General features: G+C 35.8%; 1 protein-coding gene across 6 annotated transcripts in view; it reads right to left on the bottom strand.

Annotated features, from left to right (window-relative positions):
• NIPBL (NIPBL cohesin loading factor) overlaps nucleotides 1–20596 on the bottom strand; it is a 163419-nt gene that overhangs the window by 48647 nt on the left and 94176 nt on the right. For 4 of the 6 annotated variants that reach the window (XM_084305614.1, XM_084305617.1, XM_084305615.1 and 1 more), the window contains one exon: nucleotides 11308–12846. The exons of the other annotated variants lie outside the window; for them this stretch is intronic. In XM_084305614.1, coding sequence (XP_084161740.1) covers nucleotides 11308–12846 — 1539 coding nt within the window. The remainder of the gene's footprint in view (nucleotides 1–11307; nucleotides 12847–20596) is intronic. 6 annotated transcript variants of the gene reach the window in all.

The following is a 20596-nucleotide window of genomic DNA, read 5'->3' as shown; positions in this document are numbered from 1 at the left end:
CAATGCTGGTGCACTCTACATTAGTGAATCTGAAGGACTAGTCACAGAATAGCTGTAAAAACACTTCAAGAGCTGCAAACATAAACAACTATTTCTTCTTCACTGCTTGTCCAGATCTACACAATGCTGTTCATCACTTGTATACTAGTTGCTTACTAGTAGAGGAAGGCAATGTTGTTTTAGGTCATGCATCATGACCAAAAGGTTTCTTAGAGAATATACTCAAGAATCTTCAGTTGTTACTAAATATCCACTGACCCAGGACACTTGTTTTCTCACCAGGATTTCTTCACAAAATAAAACACAGTTAAAAAACAGCTAGAGAACTTTAGCTAAAACAGAATTAGTCTGCTATCTTCTTGCCATATTTAGTAAGCTTTTCAAAGGGTCTTGACATGTATAGTAGAAATGTTCTACAAACACTAAAATTTTAGTGGATATATTTTTTCCTTTCTTTACATATGGCTTAAAAAACATAGAAAGGCACAGATCAGATTCAAATATTCAGCATTACTTTTTGTTCACAACTTGATATGTGGCTTCAAGTTTGTTAAATAACCTTTAACTTTAGTTAATACTTTCAGAAACCTAATCTTTAGAGGGATCTGAGCTAATTTTGCCTTTAATTTTTTCAGCCAAGTATACCTGCCTGATTCAGGTAAATGTATCCATTACCAGCATTGCCTTCAAGAGAGGAAAGGCAATATCATTATGGACATTTATTGGATCCATTCAATATGGACAGTAGCATGACATTTTGACACAACAGTCAGTGTATTCAGACTAGTTTCACCCAGCTTGATGAAAAAATTTCAGACAAGCAGGTATAGAAAAGAAGTTATGCTTCCTGATGCATTAGAAATCTTTCCAGGATCAGAAAGGCTTGCTCATGCCATTAAATCAAAACCAATGCTAATAAACTCTTATCTTGCTTTGATTACAAAGATGACTTACCTTTACTTTCCAAAATAGGGAAAACAGATTATGTGGTTTATATTTTGGTGTTATCTCCTATGAACTAACCAGCCACAAAGATTCAAAAACATTAAAAAAAAAAAAAGCTACTTCCATAACTGTAAGAAGCAATTAATAGAGTGGAAGCAATCAATACCAGGTTTGTTTATATAGATAAATGGCATGCAGCTGCATCAGGGGAGGGTCAGGCTGGGGGTTAGGGAAAGGTTCTGCACCCAGAGGGTAGTTGGACACTGGGACAGGCTCCCCAGGGCAGTGGGCACAGCACTGAGCTGCCAGAGTTCAGGAAGCATTTGGACAACGCTCTCAGACATAGGGTCTGATCTTTGGGTGGTCCTGTGTGGAGTCAGGAGTTGGATTCCATGATCCTTGTGGATCCCCTTCCAACTGAGGATACTCTACGATTCTGTATTCATAATATCTAAATGACCTGTTGCAGATACATCTATTATGGCAAACTAACAAGTGCTTGAAGAAAAATGGCCCCTGAAGTCCATTTCAAAACTTAGGTTTATGTTAATGAAGTCTTTTACATACGTTAGTCTCCCATATATATCAAGTCTTTTCAATTTTTGTGTAATAATTGGTATTAAGCAAAACTTACAGTTAATACAATTTCATATTTCCAATGTCTATATGCAACTTGCATTTTAAAATATAACTTTTCCAAATATCAAGACGTATGCAAGAACACAGAAGAGCCTAAAAGGGAACAATGCTACTTGTTTGGGGTGGGGATATGAATCTTAGCTTTCATTTCTCAGTGTTCAGAAATTTAAATTTAGCCACTCTCCGCATTCTGGGAATTCTACACTAGTACATTGTCATACACTTTCGTTTGACATTAAAAATGAAAACAGACTACAAATAATTTTTTTTAGGCACATGAGACATTACCTGACTACTGGACTCTTCTTTGCTGATGACTAGTATATTCAGTCTTGCTGTTATTCTACAGAGGCCAAGCTTACTTCCCTTACAGTCCCTCTCTGAGCATTTGATAGAGGATGTTCCAGTGGTTTTAATATGAACTGAGGCTTTGGATTTACCTCTTTTATGTATCATCAGCTTACTTTCTTATCATTCTCAAGTCACCTTGGGTCACTGCTGTAACTACATGGATAAAACATCCTATATTAGACACATACTCAGGAAGGAAAGCTGTTTCTTTCTGGCCTAGCTCGAACAACCCTCAAACTCTTACACTGTATTGAATAAAACACACTGTTACTCCATAATAAAACTGTCTTCACTACTGCAATGGTATAGTCTCACAGCTTAATTCTATTTTGGATGAAGAGCTAAAAACAAAAAAGAGGTTATTGAAGTACCTCCCCACTGTACAAAGATGTTTGGAAAACAAACACGCTTTAAAAATAGTTAAGTACTACTAGAGTATAGCACTCAGGCACTACCGTGCAAAGGCACACATCGCCTGTAAGTGATGAACAGCTTACAGGTTAAAGCTGTAAACTCAGATATCAGTGTGCAAATTTAACAATGTCCTATCCACTGCTATTTTACTTAAAATGCTTCACAACGTTCTTTATATGGTGCACTGAGTCCTTGGTAATCCAAGTAGCTCACCCACCAGCTTCACACTCCTCCTATAATTCTGTGCCCAAGAAAGCTTTAAGAATGGAAGAGGAAACACAGGCAATGGCAGCCCCTTTCTCAAGGACGAATTTAAGGCATGGGAAAAATACATCTGCTCTTAAGACAGAAGTTCCATCTTTCATCTTGATACTGTGTCATCAGCTGAAAAACACATAGCCAAGATGAATGCTGACCAAAAATAAGCTTAGTAGTCCATTTACTTCAGTGGCTTTCATCTTTGCTATCCCACTCTATATTAAAGTTTGTGGAAGTGTATACAGCTATATCTTTTAAGCAGGATATAGACCTTCTATCATGCCCCTTTAACCTCACCTTTTGACTACATACATGAAGGGACAACACATGAGATCAGCACACACACAGATGGAGAGCGGGAGACTCAGATCCCTCACTACCACTGCCCAAGGGACTTACGGGAGCCCACAGGATTCTCCACTGTAGAAGATCTGGCAGGAGGGAGACCTAGTGCCAGGAAGAATTACAGAGTCATAGAATATCCCGAGTTGGAAGGGACCCGTAAGGATCATCGAGCCCAACTCCTGGCACCACACAGGTCTACCCAAAAATTCAGATCATGTGACTGAGTGCACGGTCCAGTCGCTTCTTAAACTCCAACAGGCTTGGTGCAGTGACTGCATCCTTGGGGAGCCTGTTCCAGTGTGCGACCACCCTCTCAGCGAGGAACCTCTTCCTGATGTTGAGCCTAAACCTCCCCTGCCTCAGCTTGACCCCATTCCCATGGGTCCTATCACTGGTGACTAAAGACAATAGATTGGTGCCTGCCCCTCCACTTTCCCTCGCGAGGAATTATGTTCTGTACCATCCCATAGAACCTGCTTAAACACATATTTCAAAATAATTTTTCTTTATCTACCCTAATAATGACACAAAGGGAAGGTTCCCAGACTCTGGAAGATTCTAGAAAAGTAGAAGCTCAGTCTCCCTGTAAACATTCCAATCCTCAGCTCTGGCCTTCCCCTGTACTCTGCTCTGGTAAGGCCGCACCTCGAGTACCGTATTCACCTTTAGGCCCCTCACCACAGGAAGGACATCGAGGCTCTGGAACGTGTCCAGAGAAGGGCTATGAAGCTGGTAGAGGGCCTGGGGCACAGGTCCTGTGAGGGGCAGCTGAGGGACCTGGGGGTGTTTAGTCTGGAGAAGAGGAGGCTCAGGGGAGACCTTATTGCTCTCTACAACTGCCTGAAAGGAAGGTGTGGGGAGCTGGGGGTCAGCCTCTCCTCACAGATAACTAGTGATAGGACAAGAAGGAATGGCCTCAAGTTGTGCTGGGGGGGATTAGGTTGGAAATTAGTAGGAGTCATTTCCTCTCAGAGCAGTCAGGCACTGGGATGGGTTGCCCAGGGAGGCGGTGGAGTCACTGTCCCTGGAGTGTTTAAGGAAAGGTTGGACATGGTGCTTGGGGACATGGTTTAGTGGGTGACATTGAACCAGGTGATCTTGGAGGGCTTTTCCAACCGTAATGATTCTATGATTCTAAACAGGACCCATTAGGCTGGTTGGTCAGAGAAAAGCCTGGACAAAGCAACCAAGTAATTCCATCATGTATTGGAGGTCATCACTGCCCCCAGCTAAGCCCCACAGATTCAAAAAGGATTTTGTAATAGTACAAAATACTCTTATAGAAGCAGGAAATATATTTTGATGCAGGGAAGGGATTTCCAAAGAGCATGCTGAAAGACCCAGGCAGAAAGCAGGGAATACAGCCAACACATCCCCTCCAAAAACTGCCCAGAAGCATCAGAACTCACATTACCTTAGTGTTAATGATTACCTCAAGCTATCCAATTGCTGCAGCAGCTATATCACAAGTTATTTTGTTCCTTATTGCTATTAACTGACTTCTCATCTTTATAAATTGATAAAAGGAACGTAGAAAAGACTAGTTTTGAAAGACACTTTACGAATAATACAGCATTACTCAGAGTGACGTGGAGCAAGATCAGCAATTGAAATAAATGAAGTTCTGCACAAAGAAACTAACTTTTATGAATGAACGTTGTGAAGGAATTACTTTTCCAAAATAGAATTTCACTATTGTTGCTTCTGAACATACGCATTGAAATTTAAGCTAACTCAATATATTGTATTAAAAAGTTAAGGTGTTTTGTACAGATGCAAAACACAGATTTTTTTCTTGTTGTTTTTAATTACTGTTAATCTTTGGAAATAGAAATCTATGGTTGATGCACTTTCCTAGATGTGTATATTGATCAATTTATAAACTCAGCCATGGGGCCTCACCTAGAAAAAAAGACCTTCATTAAATAAAATAAAGTTACACCTCTGAATTTTTCTTCTCGTAAAAGATATACTCCCATTTAAGCAATATAATACAAACAAGATCTTTGCAGAGAACAAGCAAAGCAAATGTCGTGATTTTCGACTAAAGGTACAACAAGATCTGCTTTTATCTTGCACTAACATTTTTACCCTTTTCTGCTGAAAAAAATCCTAGGAAGCTACTCTTGTTTTTCTTCTTCAAAGCAACTTAATCACAATAAAAAACCAGGCTGCTGATGCTTTAGCTTTTAATATAAAATACTGTTGCTTAGAAGATAATAAATGTTGTTTAGTAGATAATAAAACAGGAAGTATATTTAAGAAACCTTTATTTGATGAAAACAACAATTCAATAAGTTGAAGGAAAAAAGGTCTCATCCTTTTCACGTTCATTCTTAATGTACCCACAGATCAAAAAGAAACTGCAAATTTCAAGTTAACAGTTCAAATTTTCTTGCACAAAAGCACTCGCCTAAAATGGGTGAAAATGTTGAGCGACTGAAAAGTTCATTTACCAGAAAAAAATGTGAGGCTTTCCACTATTTGCTTTTTGTTGAATTTACCCTTTGCTTAGAAAAAAATGCAACCAAAAGATTTTGACTGCATGTCCTTGCACATAAACTGAGAAATAACATCCTTATTTAGATGTTTAGATACATGAACAAGTCTGCATTGCTTACTGCACTGCATACATTGTAACATCAGATAAATTGCTGGCCCTCATTTTTCCATATTGCAATGTACTGTTGCAACAATTTTTTATAGAAAGTAACTTAAGATTTTCCCAGAAATAAGAGGAACCTGATCAAGCAACCAAGCCCATGAACCAAAGGTAGTTTCAGACTTTCAGTGAAGAAGGTTGATTGCTCGGACAAATTAGTTAACTTTTACACATGTAGTAAGAAAAATTTATTATATTTCAAAAGTGAACTAATTAAATTGTGCACTCCTAAATCTGCAGACAAACCATGGTAATTTTGATGAACAAATGTATGACCAAATTAGTAGGTTTGATGAAGTTTATTGTTATTGTTAAGAACTAGATGTGCAACATGTGATGTTCACTTTTGTTACCCAGAGAAGACTTGAGAACTATGAGCGCGAGAATCAGAATATTTACCTTAGCCGCAAATATAAGAGTAGGAAATAACCTAAGCAGCCTCTAGGCAAAATAATGTGCTGAAAATATCTCCTATCATACTGATACCAGATCAACACAAGAAAGGACTCCAGTGTGCTGAATTTATCCAACATCTGCTTCTGAAAAACTAACACCAAAACCAAAGACCCCAGTGAGTATGTACAATGCCAATATGCATTCCAGCATATTTTTCAGGAGAGGACAGACACAATGCCCCCAAAATGATCCATTCTGATGCAAAGCATGCTAAAGAACTGAGATCTTTCTCGGCTGTTGGATTTAGCTCATTATATGTAATTCGTTTTTGGCTTTTGACTAAATGATGCCTGGAGTATTTTTCAAATTGTGATCCTGTTCACAAGAACGTAAAGAAAGAGAAAAAAGGCTTAGGGCTAACAGATTCTTGGCAAAACCAACACATCTTTAAATACTTCTAATGGCATGAGGAACAGCCAGCCACACTTCCAGTCTAGTCAAGCTGGAAAGCACTGGTCACTATTATATCAGGCAAGATGAAAACAGAAAGACTTTCGAATTCTTATGAAAGTGATAGTTTTACTAAAAATCCAATTAAATTTAGAGTTTATATGAAGCTTCAAAGTCTTCAGCTCAGAAGAATTATGAAAAACTCCTTGCTGTAAAACATGAAACAATGTCCTTTGCTTCTCTGAAATGATGTATAATTTACAAGAGAACTTGAGAGAAAATTATAATTTGCTCAATGCACCTAGCATCGCATGCAACTTGCAAGATGCTTAGTGGTTTATTATTCCCTTGTGCTAACGCAGCTTCTACCAGGAACTCCAAAACAGTGATCCCAGATTTCAGATCTGTGGAATTAGGGACTTTCACAACGTTAATCTTTACAGAAGTACTACCTCTAGTAAGTAAACTAAGTTGCAGCATTTTCTTTTCCAAAGGAAATATTATTTTACTGCTTGCCTCACTGATTTCAATATGTCTGTTTCAGCATTGAGACTGCTATTCTGTAAATAGATTTGAGTGAACTCTTAATTTCTTGACGTGTTAATATCCACAATCTAGTTTTCTCACGTTTACCAATTTTGTCTTTATACAAGTCCTATACATGAAGTATTTCAGCAAATGTTTAAAATTAATATTACCCTTTTGTCCACAATTTTCAGCTATACCAGAAAATATTGGTATCTCTGCTGTACAGCCGAGAAAACTGTGAGAAGAGGTACAAGTTGGTGCAATGAGCCAACGCAATGTGGATACAGTTTTTCATCCTGGAATATTCGTTTCCCTGTAATTCCTATGTAGAAGATGAACACCTAATTGATCGCTCAAGCTTGACAAGTGACACAGTTTCCAGCAGTGCTAGATCTCAGAGATGAAGCAGCATGTTACCCAAAGCCATAGAATTTTACATTGCTATAGCCTATCACTGACTACATGCTGTAGTTATTATGGGTTCTAAAAACATCATTTGAATTAAATAATAGCAACCAAGTGCATAGGCATAGAACACAGAAATATCTAGAAGCATTGTTTTAGCTCTAGGACATGAAGATGATTGAGCTGCAGTGAAATGTTTAGTTTCTCCTGTAAAAAATATATGAAGAACACCTCTGAAGAAATAGTAAATCTTCTTTCAAATTTCAGAACACAGCAGCAGAGAACACAATGTATTTAGGAAGGCTTGCACTGATCACTCAAAACCTGTCTTTACAGTTGTGTTGTAGAGATAATGAAAACCTATAATAACAATCTGCACAATGAAGGAGCAGGATGTGGTATTCGATTTTTTTTTTTTAAAACAAACTTTTTTAGATGATACTTGAAGACCCAAATGACATTTCTGCACAAGTCTTAAAAACACACTTTTGCCCTAAACTAAAACTGGCATTACATATATACTGTTGATTTTGGGAAACCAATCTGCCAAACATATCATAAACCACTTCAGCCATCTCCTTATGCAGAGTTACATTACTCAAATCTATTTCATACTTTATTATTTTTTTCTTGTCCAACATACATCAACTGTGAAACTAGTAACAGCTCCCATCAGTTCCCATATAGTTGATCAGTATAGCTATAAGAAGCAGTAGAGAAGGTATTCACTGAAGCTCTGAAAAGGAAGGACAGCACACATAACCTCACAATCACAAACTTGAAGTAAAAAGTTCCATGAATCTCTTACGACATATATTTGCATTAAAACCAGGATAAATGGCATTCACAGATACTAAAACCAGAAGAAAGAAGTGTTACAATTCATTCTGACCTTTACAAAACAGGCCAGCATAAGACCCCTTAAAAAAAACACAAAAACAAGCACTAGGACAGTATTTCCACAACTTCCCTCTGAGACAGAGTGTACCTTTCAGAAAAGTGTTCAAAGACCATAAGACAGAAAAATGGTATTTTTCCCTTGTAAATGTTAAAAGGGACTGTCAGGATGATTCAATCTTAACAGTCACGCACTATGGCTACTCCTCCTATTCATTTAATAACTTATAAAATTCCAAACCTGTCTATAAAATATGTTAAAAATGTTCTAAGTCTTTTTACAGAATAATGAAGGCACATGCACAATGAAGACATGACTTTCAAATTTAAAATTTATTAAAACTATATATAAAGTTATATAGATTTCTGGTTTACAAAACATTCACCTTAGCTTAAAACAAGTGATTTTCCTGAGTTTTATAATGAATCGGCACTAGTCCCTTAAGATAGAATGACTATATAAATGGTGTTTTGAACTAGCTGAACTAATATGCTTTTAAATCAGATTTAAGCTGAATCACAGCAATGATGTTGAATGTGATAATACCAGAAGAAGATATTTTCTTGTGGAAGGGATGGATGACAAAGGAAAAACAAAGGACAAGAAATAAATGTGAGTAAGAGAAAGAAAGAAAAATCAAAATATACTAAGCTATATGAAATAAGAGGGATGGGAGAAGAAGTGAAACAGTGATGCTAAAGGCAACACCAGAAAAGATTTGCTACAATCTAATAAGAAATAAGGGATGAACTAAATAAAGAATGCTTATGAATATTACTTTTCCTAGTGAATTAAAATGTTTATAACTAAAAATGGCAGAGTAAAGCAGTGAACTAGAGTGAGGACATTGTGGAACTCAGTTGAATACTATCTGTATCAGTCTGCTGGTTTTTGTTAAGTAGACTTCAGCTTATAAAAAGATAGCTTTATGTATTAGGAACCATTTCAGACACAGGAGTTGACCTAATTATTTAGCATAAAATATCCTAGGAAGTAAGTTATCAGGAAGTTGGGCAAAAAGCATAAAACTAAAAATACACATGAAAAATATGAGGTTCAAAGACACTTTCTCCAGAATACACATCTGAAAATTCAAAATTTGACTTGTAAGAAAATGTAGTTACAACATGATTCTCTCCATAAAACCTATTTCTGGTATCTTTGTAAGAATCTTACTCTGGATACAATAGCAGAGACTGACAACACATTATTATTTTTTTTCCTGGAAAGTAAGTCCCAAGTTATTGCAAAATATGTAAGAAACATGTATGACTTCTCAAAACATGAAATACACAAGCTTTCCAGAAAGGTTATAAACCTGAGTTTGAAGTGAATGCATTGCTCATGTGTGCTACAGCTACTAGAGTCATGGCAATTGGACAAGTCCTTTAATCCTTTATGCATTACTAAAACATTTTATAAAATAACCACATACTCTAGGCTACAAAGTCTACTTCAGAAACATTTTAGAAAGCATGTATGCACTGTATTTAGCTCTGAGGTAGCTAGAACCTCTAAAAATTACTAATTCTCTGCACACAGAATTGTATGAATTCATAGCTTATCCTTTTGACAATAGCACAGAATTCCATCTCTATCAAAAACGTACAGGTTTCATGCAAAATCTTTAGACGTAGCTGACAGCAAAAAAGTATCATAATTTTATGTCCAACTTCAGATAGCTATTGCTGTTAGCAATGGACTTCTTGCCTGTTCTGAAACTCAGAAGAAAGAAGGGAAATGTTCGTATTTTCAGGATTAAGAGAAAATATTGCACAAGGAGGTTCATATTTTACCAGAAAATATGTAATACTCATCTTGAATTAAGTCTTTAAAAGTCAATACAATCAAGTTAGTAGAAAACAGATTTAGCACAATAAATTCTTTATACAAAAATCAGTCTGTACACATGCACATAATCCATTATACATTCACAAAGTTGATTTCTACATCACTTATCTACATTATTTCTTAACTTTGAAAAAAAATTTTAATCTCAAATTCATGAGCAATGTTACACCTGTAACTGCATTCATAAATAATCCTGCATACAGCTGCAATCCTCTCCCCTGCCACTTGTTCTGTCTATTTTTGAGACATGACAACTCTGTGAACACAACTATGTAAGAAATGTAAATGCTTTAAATACTAAACATTAAAACAGTAACCCTGACCAGTTAGTAACATTTATTTCACAATGTGAGATGGTCTACTTCAGTTTGAAATCGAAGAAACCAAAATTATAGCACAAAGAAGAGAAGTGGTCATATAAGAAGTGATGAATCTGTAGAAGCAACAACCACATATTAAACCTGCAAACTATACTGAAAAATATCCTGTCCGTATTACTAACTTAAAAATGTCACCTAGTCGTTTACCAATTCCATTCCTCTTTACGCCTACAGTGGACCTTAGAGACAATGTCTAAATTCTCCTAAAAACAAAACCTTTTTGTAAGTTTGTTACAAGCCTAAAGCGTGGAGGCTCTCCAAAAGTGTGTTGTATTTGTACTTGTAAAAGGCAGGTTGTATTTTTTATTTTTATTTTTTTAACTCTGTTATTGCTTATTGTCAAAACATTTCTTGGAAAACTACAGTTCAGTCCTCATTAGAAATGTAGAAGAATCTTAGGGCTTGCATAAGTAGTATTTTCCACCACTCCAGCTATGGCTTTATTTATAATAGTACCAGTCCCTTATACAGACACACTTAAAACCAGTTTAAGTAATACATTTATCAGTTATGTTTAACTAGGTAAATTCCCAGACTAACTAGTGTAGCTGAAGTACAGCTTAAAACCATTCAAGTGTCCCCACATTAGGTCTTGCACCAGAGTAAATACATCATTTCACTTACACTGGAGGAAGATTTTCAGTAACAAGCTCTTAAATGAGTTTCAAAATCACCGTATAAGCAAGCACATCAAACTTTTCTGTTTAATTTCTAACCATAGGATTAGCAAATCTAAAAGAAAAGGCATGTACGAGATATAATGCAATTAACAAAAATAATCTTACCTTTATTAGATTTGGATGACTTGTTCTTGTTAGGTTTAAAACAAGAGCCCCTTGATTTATCTTCTCTATCCTTAATAAATTTCTGCACATCATCCAAAGAAAGCTTCTGAAGGACAACTACAGGCTTAGCTCCTTTATTTAGATCTTCAACTAGACCAATCTTCTCTACTTTGTCCTTCTGTTCACCTTTAAATTCAGTTTTCCTTGACTCCTGAGTGACATTGCCATCTTTATCACGCTTGATTTTTGGAATGACAAAATGTTTTAATGCGCCAGATCTTGCCCCCAACAAATAACTGGGAAACTCTGCTTTATTGTCAGCATGTGCTTTATTACTATCTACTTTACTCTTATTACCATCTGTCCTTCGTTCATCCTTGCTGTTAGGTGATTTAAAACCAGGTTTATCAGGCCTTGATTTACTAGAATCTCCTTTACCTTCCTGTTTAATACGAGGGCTGTCAGGCCTTGATTTCTGATCCCCAGAAGCAAACCTTTCCCTTGATTCACCAGACTCATGTCTATGTTTCCTTTCAAATTTCTCAGTTTTTGAACCATCAGATTTAATACCATGCTTAGAATCATGCTCATTTTTGTTTGATGATCTCAAATACTCAGGCCTTCTAATCTTGGATGGATCTCCTCTGAATCTCTCTGACTCACCCCTGTCCTCAGACTTTTGTTTTAGGCTATCATAGTCACGTCTTGGTGTATCAGAAACTGAACGCCCATCAGGCCTTTGTTTTGCTGGATCTGGTCTACTTTCAGATTTTATCCTTGAAGGATCAGATTTCACATCAGGCTTATGCCTCGATATTTCAATTTTCTTATCTGACAATGGTTTACTGGAGTCCCTCCTATTATCATGTCTATGTTTTGGCGTTTCGGGCCTGCCTTCATTCTTCTGTTGTTTTGGCGTTTCAGGCCTGCCTTCACTCTTCTGTTTGGGCGTTTCAGGCCTCTGTCGTATTTCCTGTTTGCCGTTATTCTGTTTTCCCTCATTTTGTTTCAACTCCATTTGCCTGCTCTCATTTTGTTTTGCCTCTGTCTGTCTGTTATCATTTTGTTTCAGCTCCAATTGTCTTTCGTGTTTGCTTTCATATTTAACTTCTACTTGTTTGTTCTCATTGTGTTTACTTTCCAACCTTCTGCTTTCATTTTGCTGAAATTCCATTTGTCTGTTTTCAATTTGCTGGATATCTGCCTTTTGACCCTCAAAGTCTGTCTTTTTCCTAAAAATCTCTGGATGGTTTTCAGGTTTAAGTTTAAGAACTCCAACAGCGTCTTCTTGGGTAACACACATAAACCCATCATTATACTGCTTTATTTCTTCAGGCTTTTTGATGGCCTCCAAATCCTGAGTTACTGTTGCCTGAGAGTCCGCTCTTCCTGCTTGCTGAAGATCAATACTAACCATCAATGCTGGCCTGGCCCCATTTCCTGCAGAACCTGTCTCCTGAGAAGCTGGTCTACTTCCTCCAGTAGCACCTCCAGCCTCCTGTGGTTTATTTTCTTGTTTTCGCTTTTTCAGAGGTTTATCTGCAAATTAAAAGAGAAAAATCATAAATGATATATGTAGAAAGAGAATGGATGTTCTAGCAAAAATATCCATTCCCACAAATCAATCCCGCTCAGCATGTATGTGCGCATACAACAAAACTCATTGAATTTAAAAGCAAGAATAGAACTTGTCTGGCTAATATTTTTAACATATTCATCGACTATTGTTCATTGTCAGTCTACCACAGGTGCCAATTAATCATCTTTAAAAAACACTCTCAAAACATATGAAATCCAAGTTCCAGAAAAATTTCCAAAAGAACCATCTAATAAAGAAGCTGCAATGTATAATGGCAAAAAGAAGCAAACAAAAAATGTAAGGTTGAAGCAAAAGTCTACAAAGACAAACTTCAAGTGCACCTTCATAACTGCTTTTTGATGAATACTACTGTAAAATCTTCTCCTCTGCAGATTCAGCCTGCTTCATTGTACATGAAATGAGCAAGGATCTGCAATGATTAAGCCAAAGGTTTTTCTTGCATGGTTTAGTGCATCAGTTGGACTTCATGCATAGTATTGCGAGGGAACACAGGACCAATGTACAAAAAAGGATTGAAACAACTCCAACACTCCATGCTTCTCTGTGAAGCAAAACAGTACACTAAGAGTTGGAGCTTATACCATAACACATATATATTAGGTAGGGGTCCAATACACACTTAAAAGTTTGAGTAATTTCCCTTTGCAACCAAAACACTTCATGGACAAAATAAAAAGTTCAGTGATAATTTTAAGTAGTGTCAAGAGCTTTCTTCTGCAATAATCCTTTCAGTTTGTACTAAAAAATCATCAAGAATAGAATACAGAAAAATAAAAAGTGAGCCAACCACACACGTTGTAATTTGGTATAATTCATAGAAATTAAAAGCACATGAAAATATCAAAAATAGTATGTTCTCTTCATTTCAACTATAGGCTATTTGTTTTCCCAACATGGTCCTATAAATTAATTACTGCTGTTAAAACTAATAGTTCTGCCTGCACTACAGCTTATATTCTCATTTGTCAACTATCACTATGTAATTTGTTTAAAAACAAAAACAAACAATTACTTTCTCTGTAATCGGGGAATATGATTTTAAGTCTAAGGAATGACTACACATAGGTTAGAAATTCTGTTGTAGCTCTATTGTCAAAATGTCTAGACCACAAATACAATATAAGAAATATAACTTATTTAGTACCTATATTTGTGGTGCTCTATCACTAGATGCAATTAGTTAGCTCTCGTTTTGGGAGCAGGTAAAGTGGTAAGGATACAATCAAGGAAGAAATAAACAAACTCTAAGAATAAAAAAAAAACACCTCTCAAATTGTAAACCAGAATTATAATACAATTTCTAACTTAATCTATTTGCAGAAGATTCTTTTTTCAGAACAATGAAAACTTTGAAGGATCATCTCTGAAATTAACATTAGAACACAGAAACAAGTAGTGACATGGTCAATTCCAGTGATGTGAACAGGCTTTTTTTCCTCATCATTCTGATTGTCAAATCTATTTGCACATCTCTAACTTTCTAAAACTCCAGAATTATATACAGTATTTTATGGCTAGACAACAGTAAAGATAGGTACAAAAACTCTATGCAGAAAATGGTCAACTGCAAATAATAAACTTTTCAAAATTCAACAAAAACTTGTAGGAAAGCCTGTCAATTTTATGACAGACATGAGAAGCAAAATAAATTTGCCACATGGAAGGTGAAACATTTTAGCACGGAGATTTTTACTTCTTCTGTAGAACAACAATTTTGGTATTAATATGAGAACTTATATAGATATAAGTTATATAGAATTTCTCTGTATCACTGATTAAAAATTTTTTTAAGCCTTCATGCATTGACAAAAAACCTTTTTCTCCCTATGACTGAGGCCTTTGACTTCACTAAACTTCATGGCAGATGTCAGGAATGTGAGGAAGCAGAAGCCTCCAACTGATTGGTTTCAAATTTGAATTTCCCTTTCCTTTTATTATTTTTTTAAATACACATGCATACACACACATCACTACCTTATTTCTCAATTAAAAACTCCACAAATTTTGAAACACAAATTAAGAAACCTGTGTTTCTTAAGTCAGTCTGTTTCTCCATTTTAACTCAGAAATATCAGCCACACCAAAAAAAAGTACCATATAGCTCAGATGGTGGATCTAACAGTAGCCTTTAAGACATTACTGTTACCAGTTATCTGCCCCATTCCTTTAACAGAGGTTATCGCCTGTAGCAGAAGGGAACACACATTCACATTTCCACAAGTGTGTTTCGTTGTCCAGAGCATCAACTTTAGGCAATACTGAAGATGTTTTGCATTAACCTACCAGACTGAACAAATCAGCTAAGAGCCAAGCAAATGTTTCCTTCTGCTACCCTTACTGTGGGAGCAAGGCAGATGGCCAGGAGCTGTGATGCCTTAAACTGCTGTAGCTGGATCAACCAAAACTCACCTTTCAGAGCCCTCATGCTGAGGGCTCCAAGATTAAACAAGCAAAACAATTCAGGTAGGACCACTTTTCACTCTTGAACTTCCATAACTGACCAGGCTCAAAATGCTGCTCATCTTCCTCATCCAAAATGTCAACTTGTAAGTTGAGAACATATAGACAGATGATCACATCACAACTTGGCATATTCCCTCTAAACACAGAGTTCCTTTGATGGACCTTCTTCATTTTTCTTGACAACTGAATACTGACATTATAGTATGTTGTTATATCCACAACCTGTTGTGTTCTTATCTGAGAAGAAAAAGATGCCTTCAAAGTTTTCTTTTCCTAAAGGGCAAGGTGATTGCAGACAGAGTTAGATTACTCACAGATTTCTTCATATTTCCAGTGCATCTTGATGGTGAACTTCAGAACAAGACTTGGTCGTTACTGTTTTGCCTCTAAGAGATTTCTGGATCTAGGACAAAAAAGCTGGCCCAAGTATAGGGAAATATCATATTGAATTAGGGCAGAAAAGGTAGGATGAATATATAGTACCACCATCTTCATTGAGTATAACGAAAAAAAATCCATTGAATGAGCACAAAACCATTTTAAGTTGCCACAACAGCTGCAGAAATATGAAAGATGAAAAACACCATTGTCGGGCTTCAAGGGCTTCATCAAATCTTGGACTTGCTTTGAGCTATATAAGAATAATTAATAGAGTATTGAGTAGAGAATAATTAACCTCTGCAAACAGATTTCTTCATGTCTTCTCTTTTACAGCCAAACAGATGCAAGTTTGTATAAATCTACCTTGTCAAGGCAAGAGTCCCAGGACCCATCAGGGTCTTGACGAACTTAAGAACTTTAAAAATATCCATTCAAATACACTTTGTATCCTCCAAGGCATAGTTATCCAATCTTCATCCACTTCATTCCACAGACAGTAGACTTTATTATTAGGAACTAGGACTTTGTGAAAATATCAGACCTAGGTTCAAAGCTTGCCACAATTCTGAACAGGTATGCTGAAAAGCTCTTGAGACCAATCAAGTGTGATCAGGATCTTTTTGCTCCAACTCTTTGTAACAGTTTTTCTAACAAAAGGAATATGTAGTTAGCCACAGAAGAGCTTTCTGACTGTATTTGAGACTGGGCATTCAAGTTTGTTTTCAGATACTTTTCTTTCTACAACTATTTTTTTTCTTTCCCCACCCATACCCCAAGAATGTAGATACTTCCAAAATGATTGCTTGAGCAAATTTATGATGGTTCAGAGTACTGTCTGATCCCAGTTATCTTCCTATGTATGCATTTTTTTGGTTTGGCAAATCCATACAGATGTTCTCTTTACATGGCAGCATGCTCACCAAAATGCAATAAAGCGTGGCATTCAAAGCAAGATTGTAAGCCACCTCATTCTAAAATATAGTAGAGATGATGTGTCAAATTAAATGAGTCATAGTGGTGCAAGGAACTAAACATTATAGGAGTGACAAGTTTGAAATTAAAAAAAAAAAAAGGTTAGCTGGATTTCCAAGTGGTTGTGTCTCACCTGCCCTGTTATGAACAAGATTCCTGCAGATAGGTGTGACCTTCATCTTTGGAAATGTCTGTGTGTCATTGTTTGATGAGTACTTTCATGTTTAGAAATTGTTTAATTACTAAGGTACATTTGCATAAAAGCAAATTGCACTGGAGTAACCACAGATATCTCCAAACATATTTCTACTGAAGCTACAAGTTGCTCTACCACATGAAGAACCTCCATCATGAAAACAGATAAAGTTAGAAGCTGAGCAAATGTTATGGACAGAGCCTGGACGAGGGGAGTTGGAATAAAGAAATTTCTCCATTCTTCCATTTAACCTGTAATCTTTCCAAAGCAGCAGTCAGAACATCACTAATGATGAAGACTCCAATGTTTCTGCTTCCTTCAAATCCAGCAATTTTCTTAAGTACTGAATCAAACTCAGCAAATCATCAAAATAGGACAATAGCCTAAAATCTTCTAGAACTTCATGTTCTAGCGAAATGAAATGGGTCTTCTAAAAAATACTCGTGAAAAGGTAACAAGTCTAAAAAATGAACCACATCGATGCAGAGCTTTTTTTAGCAGAATGGTAACATCCCACTCTTAATACTGTTTTGTAGACACTGAAATCCAGAAATTTCTGACTGATCTTGAAGAAACAACAGTTAAATTATCACTTCCCCGTTTACACCGTGTAAGGGATTCACTTGGAGACTTCAGATCACAGATAGTTAAATGAGTATGTACTCCTCTTCAGAACTACAAAGAAGATTAATCCTCAACATTGAATTCTGGATGAACCATTTAGATGACTCCAGTACAGACTACTACTACTATTTTTTTTTTAAGCATAAAAATTTAAGAGTGTTACATTCTTACATTTTAAATTCTGACATTCTTTAGAGATCACAAGGATATGCCTCCATTCATTTGAAATGCCACTGATTTGCATTATTTAAATCAACAACAAATGCATTTATACCAAACCTATCAGTCCTAAACAGTTATTATTTATTATCAAGCCTTCAATTTTTGAACAACTTCACAGACAAGTAAGCCAGAGGCCAATTACAACTTCACCTTATTTAGGCTACTGATCAAGACAGTTTTCAGCAAACAGTACACAACCATACTCTCAAAAAACAAATCTTTTTTTTTTTTTTTTTTACTGATAACTGTTTCACTTTTCCTAGTTATTTTTCACAGATCCCTTCAAAGGTGCCCAAACACCTCGTCCCACCAACCAGAAGTGTTTTGCAGACCCCAAGAACCTAAACCGCTCAATGTAATCTGGCAGTAAGGAAGTTTTAAATATGAAATTACTTTAATGGTACTTATTAATGGCATGACGATGGTGTGAGGGCACTCATTTTCTATTTCTACCTCTAAATTCAGTGTTACTGACCATGAGTTTGCTTTCACCTCACCTCCCCCCTAAAAATTTCTTCCAAGAACCAAAAAATGAACAATTAAAGAGAACCCTTCCAATCAGTAGAAGAGATTCACACAGAACTACTTCTTCCCCTTGAAGGAGAGGCTGAACAAACACAGGTCTGCAATTTTAGTCTCACTACTTGCTCCCTTACAGAAGAAACTCAAAGAGCTCAGGGATGATCTTGATTATAGGAAGCCTTTCAGAACTGAACATAATTCCAAAGGCTCCAAAATAAACAGAGACTGAGGAGCTTTTGGCTGCTATCATTCAGAGGAAGGGATTTCTGAAAAACTGTATGGAAACAGAAAAACTAATTTTTAGCAGCTCATCAAAAAACTATCAAATCTCTGGTCACTGTGCAAAAGAGAAAGCCCATCAGCAGGGACATGCAAACTCTCTCAGGACAAAGCACAAAAAGATTAAAGGGGGCTCTGACATGCCTTACAGTGTAGCAAACTTCAGAATCTCCATTTTTGTAAAGTTTGGCTCATTTTCTTAAGCATGAAGTAAGTATTAAATATTAAGTGTGTAATTAAAGTAGCTAGAGAATGAAATATGATCTTAGGAATCTTTCTGCTTAAGGATGTCTTGACTCATTATGCTCTGTCTACTACAATAATACTGAAAAAAATAATATAGAAAATAACATGAATTGAACTGCAAAAGAATATAATGAAGCACCTACTCTTCTTTAGAGATTGAAAACCATAACTTAAATTCACTGAATTAAATTTTGCTCTTACAAATAATACTAATTTATGTATAAGGTAGGTTTTTCTCATACAGATGCTGGGTATTATGCGTGTGATTGCTTTGTAATGAATTAGTTTTCTAATCTAAGTTGTTAAAAAAAAGAAGAACTGAGCAAAACCTGAAGTGCATTACTTTTGAAATACACATCAGAGCACTTAATTTCACAAGAAAGAAAAAGCAGGTTTAATGAAAAACTACTTATTTTATGTATCGAAGATTATGATGTTGAATTAGTTTTTATTCATTTGTAAGAACAACAAAATTTAAAAGTGACCAAATGACTAAAATTTATCAGTAACATTTTAAATCTCCCTTTCAGATGTTGACTTCATTCTGACATCATAACTTACATTCAAAAATATGTTCAGTTGACTAGATCCAGGAATACTTATGTAGAATAATAATGGAAAAAAACCTGCAGCATCATAGGTTGATGTCAGAGTGAACTAAGTGACTATGATATATAGAAGTTCTGGGCTTGAACTCTTCATAAACTTTATTAATTATACATGCCATTTCTTTATCAAGAGTTAAATCCATCATAGTGAAACAACTATCTCAGAAGGAAATAAAGTCATTATTGTGTAAGTAATGTTATAAATTCTCCCATCTACCTAACAGGTGCAATCAAGGGCACATGCTATATGCAAATTACGTTTAATTCTGTAATCTTAGTTTATGCTATAGATAAAATCAAAATAGACTTCTATTCTGTGAATTTGCTTTCATGTTACATAAGAGCACCAAAAGAAAATAAACACTTTTTAAAAAATATGTAAATGCATTTTTCACTCAATCTGTTTTTCATTCTTTAAATATATATATATATATATATATATATAAATACAAAGTACTTTTTCCTAGATAGATGGAAATTTTCCAGCACTTTACTGCAATTTCTCAAGATAGAAGAAGAATTTCTTCCTCTTCCATTTCTTAAACATGTCTGAACACAAAACAAAAGGAATCTCTTAACTATAGAAATTGAACATTGATACACTACTTTTTCTTGGGAGGGCCAGTTTTATCTATTACTTAACACTGCAAAATGCAGACCTAACAAAAGTTTATATACACAAATCATATAATATATAATTCTTACATTATCCTACTACATCAAGACATAATGATTTACATTTTACACTGTTTCCTCTCACCTTCTTGTATTAGTCACTCTAAATTTCTGCAAGATTACTATACAAATACCTACACTTGTATCTCCAGTTTTAAGAAAATAAAAGCCCTATAATGCATTTTTGGAAATGAATGGTAATATACTGGTTATGATTACACATTCTGTCATTTCATTCATTGGCTACATAAAATTAGACATAAACAAACTATTAATTCTTAATAGTGTTCTAATATTTTTCTCTTCAAGAGACTTTGGGGGAGATGGGGAAAGGGGAGAAAGGGAGAGGACCTGGTTACGAACTTAAAAGGTAAGAGAAAAATGTTACTTACCTGTAACTGTAGTTTTGATAGTTTTGCTCCGGCAGATTCACACTCTTGGGATGTGTGTCTCTGCTGCTATGGGCTTGGAACGAACTAAAAAAAGAAGGGCCCACAGCAG

The sequence above is a fragment of the Netta rufina genome (assembly GCF_964035555.1).
Source record: "Netta rufina genome assembly, chromosome: Z".
Classification (NCBI taxonomy): Eukaryota; Metazoa; Chordata; class Aves; order Anseriformes; family Anatidae; genus Netta; species Netta rufina.
Note: the sequence above shows the minus strand (reverse complement) of the source record. Positions and strands in the feature narration are given on the sequence as shown.